Source organism: Adelges cooleyi, unplaced genomic scaffold (assembly GCF_023614345.1).
Source record: "Adelges cooleyi isolate 19-005CV unplaced genomic scaffold, UGA_ACOO_1.1 ACOO_flye_CR_arks_rails_tigmint_CR_PRNA_247, whole genome shotgun sequence".
Classification (NCBI taxonomy): domain Eukaryota; kingdom Metazoa; phylum Arthropoda; class Insecta; order Hemiptera; family Adelgidae; genus Adelges; species Adelges cooleyi.
This window is the reverse complement of record NW_026095912.1, coordinates 146,702-153,153: the sequence shown is the minus strand read 5'-3', so window position 1 is coordinate 153,153 and position 6,452 is coordinate 146,702. Positions and strand designations below refer to the sequence as shown.

At 29.5% G+C, this 6,452-nt stretch overlaps 1 protein-coding gene across 1 annotated transcript; it reads left to right on the top strand.

The window, feature by feature from the left end:
- Positions 1–2,547: 2,547 nt before the first annotated feature.
- LOC126836825 (uncharacterized) lies at positions 2,548–4,311 on the top strand. Its single transcript, XM_050570480.1, has 2 exons — positions 2,548–2,685; positions 2,913–4,311. The coding sequence occupies exons 1-2, from the start codon at positions 2,599–2,601 to the stop codon at positions 4,233–4,235; spliced, it is 1,410 nt and encodes a 469-aa protein (XP_050426437.1). The 5' UTR covers positions 2,548–2,598; the 3' UTR covers positions 4,236–4,311.
- Positions 4,312–6,452: the final 2,141 nt, after the last annotated feature.

The window sequence follows — 6,452 nt, the reverse complement described above, 5'->3', positions numbered from 1 at the left end:
ATTAAATTAAATATTGAATATAAATATTGCTATCCGCAAATATAACGTTAAAGTAACTGACTGTGTATTAAAAAATACAAAATTACCTACTACTACTTAGCAACGTGGGAAATAGCAGCCAGCAAAAAAAAAAAGGCTTCGCTCATCGCCGATATTAATATTATATTGTTTAAGCTATTATATTACATACAATTTTTGAAATTATTGACATAAAAATAATTTTTATACAATAAAAAAAAGCCATCATAATAGGGCCTAAATGATCATCTCTTCTGGAGGATAGGATTTTTTTATATGTTTTTGGTTTTCCTAAGCATATCGGTAGTAAGTACACTAACTAAACTCCAAAGAATAGTCCATATAATTTCGGATCTAATTCGGCTATTAAAAAAAAAAAACTAGCTATAATTTAAAATTTAAAGACATGTACATTTTTTGGGGGTTTTTCTTTATTTTAAAGGGGTATGTGTGAAATTTTTAAATTTTTGACCCAGTATCTAAAGTACGATCTTTGATCTACAAATTTGCTACATAAATAAGTGTGTTTGGCGGTTTATGGTATATCTTAGGCCCAGACACTTTAATAGACAAATGAAAATACATTATTTTACAAACATTATCTTGTCAACAGCTCCATACCGAAATAAAAAATAAAATAAAAATAAATGCCACACCTATTATGTTCACGGAGAACCATTTACAAATTTCATTTCAGTTTTTCTGTCAAAAGTTAACAACATATGCTAAAAATAACTATTACATGTTGTGACTTTATAATAACAGCGTATAAATAATTTTTAATAAAAATGTTTTGGAAAAATAAAAATGTCAAGTGGTATATCATAATATTTTGTAAAAAAATTGTTCGCGAAGTAATGTGAAACAGTTCAAAATTGATTCAAAGCTTAGTTTAATTTATAGTTTAAGAGGGGGGAAACCTGGATGAAGTGAAATTGTAAGAATGAAAAAAAAAAATGCTACCGCTATTATAATACCTAATACAAAAAATCGGACTTATTGTACTTACATCGACATCATAACGGTGTTGGAAAAAAAAACAAAAAAAGTTGAAATACCTACGTTAAAAACTTAAAAATGCACACCGTTCTTTGCGAATCAACGAATCAAATACAAATGAAATGAGTTATGACAATGCAGATTATTGTTTAATGTTCATAAAATATTATAACGAAGCAACCGTTGCCATAGACCAGACAAACCGAACCGCCGCCAAAACCCTCCGAAATTCAAAAATAGTTTGCCAAAATTAATTATTTTGTTCACTTAGCTCATTTAAAATAATACAAATTCAATATCAATACCAATTCCATTTTGTAAAATATCTATTGTAAATTATTGTAATAATATCATAAAATTATTACTATTATTTTTAAATTTGTGCTAACACTTTCAGGTCCATAGTGATTTTAGTGGAAGAAACTTGGCTTGTTTGTTGTGTATAATTTATTAGTACCTAATATTTTTCGATCTAAATAATTCAAAATATCATACATAATCGTTTATTAGTATCTACAGTCTACACCCTATCATTTTTTTAATAAATTTAAATATAACACATCGACATCGGTAATAATATTTGCTAATATTGTCATTTACTTTACTTATAGTTTTACATTTGAAATACCTAGGTAAATATTTAAATTATAAAATTTCAAAAATAAATTTAATAGTCATTTAACATATTATACCGTGTGAAATAAGAACGAATAAAGTCGATGAAGATCTAAGAAAGTATTGTTTTTACTAGAGTTCCCTATTGCACGTGTAAGTATAAACAACTACACAGTTCTTAGAAGTGTAAGTTTTAATAAGTCGTGTAAATGTATGTAAGACAATTGTTAGTTCAAGACATTCAAGTGTTTACAAAATTTCGTAAAATATATAGTTTTGAAAAGTTTTTCAAATCGGTGAAATATTTCTATTTTTATTATCATTATTTCCAATTAATTTAATGTGTGTTTATAATTACACGAACTTGTCCTACCTTCGGCTTTAGTTTTAACAATAATGTGTTTTTTTTCCAAACACAAGATATTATATTCCAAACCACTGAACCCATTTCAACTCTATAAATACACAGATAAAAGTACATTATTGGACAGAAATCTTAAAAAATTCAACACTTTCCCACCGAAATCGATAAAAATGTAACTATAAAGATACAATTTAAGTTATTATACATTTGCACATAGCATATTTTGGGCATCAAACCGTCAATTTTATTGTCTGTGTGATTTTATAATGTATTAAAAAAGTTCTTAGTTCAAATATTGACTAATACAAATATATTTGTCGCTTTTATTTATATTATTAACACAATGATCATCATCAATCAAGCTGTACAGTAGTTGAAATAAAATGTAAATATCAAAAGCCATTAATTAATTTAGTACAAGTAATTTGTATGAACAATTGTTGCCGTATCTAATTTAAAAAATATGCCATTATTTACTTATGATATTAAAACAATGTAAGATGATGAAAACATTAAGTTACGATCAGTACCATAGTATTAATTACACCATATCATACGAAATACTTGTGTTTTATTAGAGTGTAGTTAAAAATATTATAACAATGATTGCACACATTTGTGCATTTACGTTATGCTGTTTTGCTATAACGTTAAAAATTAAAACAATCGAATCAGCAGGTAACAACCAGGTAAGCATTTATTTTGAGCTATAATTTTTTTGTAGAAAAACTTTTGCAAAACCACTGCATCAAACTATCATTAAGGTTATTTTATTTTGAAAAACAATAACCAATTGATAAGTTATAGGATTGTAATGATATTTTACTAAATAAAACAATCCAACTTAGTTAATTTTTTTTAAGTTACTTTTGTATAACTATAAACATATATATATATATATATACATAATTTACAGATTATTCCTGTACGATTTTTCATTCAGTCGTGTCGTGAAGATTATGTGCATACCGTAAACGATTTAAAAACATTCAACAGACGTCCAATTGGTATTAAACCCGCAGACCTGAGAAATCTGACCAACCCAGCTATTGACAATATTCAAGAATACAAATCAAAATTAAAAAGCCGGGATAGATTAGAGAAAAAAGCCGAGGACATCAAATGTAGTTTTTGTGCAATTGCAAAATCAAACATTTTGTTTTTGAAGAACTTAGTTGAAAAGTTAAAAAACGGAATACCTTTCATTAACAACGAGGGTATTGTAGAACGTCTTAAACAGGAGGTCGAAATGATGATTCAACTATTACTGACGGCGAATTTGGAAACGGGCAAATGGCTTTGGAGTTATTTGTTGAAAATCGTAGCCATCACACAGTACTACGACAATACACCTTTTATCCACGAAAACCCATTCGAAGACGAACAACTGCAAACCGGTATTTCAGATTTCATCGGCACTTGTACGGTTAACAAATATCTACCTCCGGCTGCAATGGAATCAGATTTTGTTTTGAAAAACAGGAGTGTATACGAAAATATGTTCCGCGTTCTAAGGCGTACTGGATGGTTTTCTGATATTTTACTCGGCCGTGATTTGGTTACGGTAGAATTTTTATATCTAAAACCATTTTGGGACGACCAACGACAATTGTTGTTCAGACCAATAACCCAAGTCGATGTCGATTGGAGTAGGGCGAAACACCGACATGATGCCGAGGTAGTTATTACCAGAGAGTTCGTGCAAAACCGCTTGTGGATTTACCATCCGTACGGTCGCCTCGACCATCAACACTTGTTGATCAACATTATCGATGCTAGAATTTATTGTCACCTTTCGGTTATACTGTATGTTTATGAAAAACAAATATCCATACTCGACGAACAGACTCTGATGGACATAAAAATACTTGTATATGACGTTATCTTTGCCGCAATGTCGTTAACGTCGTTCAAAGATGATTTTCTCGTAGTCATTCTGTCAGAATTTGGTTTGTCAAGCATAATCAACACCGACGACATAAAAGACATTTTGGCAAGAGTGAGGACAAGGGCCAACGAAATCTTAAACGGTTTGAACGGTGCCAGCACAAGCAGAATCGACCGGCTCACTTTCAACGTTGACAACGAACGCCAACTGCCTACTAACGATTTGATAATAAGAATCATTAAGAACTTGGAAGACTATCTAACCGAATTTAACAACCACTTGCCGTTCGAATATAAATCGTTTTTGCATTTTATGGATGCGGTTAAAATGCCCGCTGCTCAATACATTTAAATTTTAAATTAATACCACGGTGTTTATACATAAATCAAGTTTTAATGAAATAAAAGAAAAAAAATAGCAAATATAATTGCAATTTTTAGTCGCACGTGTTGTCAAATACATCTGGAAAATTTAATTATTTACTTAAGCTGTTTAAACTATTGAACATAACCGTATAATGTTCATCATTAACATGGAATAATTCATTTCATTATAGTTATAGTTTATTAATTTAAATATAAAAAAAAACATATTAACACGATTATTATACCTTTACGATTGTTTTATGTAAAAAATTGTTTTTTTGGTATTTACAATTTTTAAAATGTTATTTTATTTAACAATAAGAAATTGAATTTTTCAAGTGAAAATCCTACACAGCCTAGTAAAGTAGTCAAAGAACTTGAATCGCTTTACGTAATTGAAATCTGACCATTTTATGTAGACGTAATTTTGTCAGTATTTTAAGTCTAAAATACCACCAAAAAAGCGTTTACTCATTGGCAAAAATTGTATTAGTTTAAAATAAAACTTCAAAGTTTTTGGAAATCAATCTGTTAATAAATTAACACAGTCGAAATTGTATAAAAGCCATTTTGACTTTTTATGTCTTTACTTTGGCACACAAACGGAAAAATCGACATGAAAAAACCTAACGAAAATTTTTGTAAAAAACAATTACTACTATTACCTAAAGTAATAGTAGTAATAGTTCTTCATTCTATTTTTCCACTGCTATTTAAATGTATAACTAGTAACACAATGTTCATAAATCAAGTTGTCAAGTAGTAAAAGGAAAATGTAATATCGAAACCACTGTAATTTGTATGAACAAGTGTTTTAGAATCAAATTAAAAAAAAAATTAATATTTAATTATGCTATTTAAACAGTATAACATGATGAAAACCTTAAGTCTTACGAGCATAGTATTATTAACTATATCCTGAAATACTTGTGTTTTAATATAAAATTATTAAACATATTATAAAAAATAACAATGATTGCCAACATTTGTGCATTTAAATTATGGTGTTTTGCTATAATAATGACAAATATAAAAAAAATCCATTCTGCAGGCAACCACCAGGTAAGAATTTATGCTATAAATCACATTTACAGACAATATAATTACATTTAACAACTACATCATATTAAAATTAAGATTATTTTATTTTCAAACAAAATAGTAATTGGACAATGGCCAACTTATATTTTTATTTTTAAATAAATGTGTTATTAAATGAGTTAAAAGTTCTCATTTTATAAGTTATATTTAATGCTTTTTAGATAAATCCTGTACGATTTTTCATTCAAACATCTCCTGAAAACTATGTACGTACAGTGAATAATTTTCAAACATTCAACAAAAATCCAATTACTATTACACCCGCAGACCAGAGAATTCTGTCAACACGCAGTGTCAACAGTATTAAAAAATACAAACTAAAATTAAAAATCCAGGAAAAATTAGAGAAAAAAGCCGAGGACATCAAATGTAGTTTTTGTCTAATTGCAAAATCAAACATATTGTACATGAAGAACTTAGTTGAAACATTAAAAAACGGAGAACCTTTCGTATTCAACGAGAGTGCTGTTAGACGTTTTAAACAGGAAGCTGAAATTATACTTTACCTATTGCTGTTGGGAAATTTAGAAACGGGCAAATGGCTTTGGAGTTTTTTGTTGAAAATCAACGCCATCAGACAGTACGAGGACAACAAAACTTTTATCCACGCAAACCCGTTCGAAGACGACCAACTTCAAACCGGTGTTTCGGATTTCATCGGACATTGCATTGCTGAAAAATACCTTCCTCCGAATGCAATAGAATGTGATTTGGTTTCGAAAAAGAGGATCATATATAATAATATGTTCAGCGATCTGTGCAATTCCGGATGTTTTTTAGGCATCATACTCGACCGCGATTACGATACCATGATAGAATTTTTATACCTTAAACCATTTTGGGACGACGAACGACAATTGTTGTTCAGACCAATAACCCAAGTCGATGTAGACTGGAGCAAGGCGAAACACCGACATGATGTCGAGGTGGTTATTACCAGAGAGTTCGTGCAAAATCGCTTGTGGATTTACCATCCGTACGGTCGCCTCGACCACCAACACTTGTTGATCAACATTATCGATGCTAGAATTTATTGTCACCTTTCGGTCATACTGTATGTTTATGAAAAACAATTATTATCCATACTCGACAAACAGACACT

Excerpts from the sequence above, each read along its gene's own strand:
- LOC126836825 (XM_050570480.1), top strand. The coding sequence starts at position 2,599 with ATGATTGCACACATTTGTGCATTTACGTTATGCTGTTTTGCTATAACG. Across the intron at positions 2,686-2,912 it reads AATCAGCAGGTAACAACCAG|ATTATTCCTGTACGATTTTT; the intron begins GTAAGCATTTAT and ends CATAATTTACAG.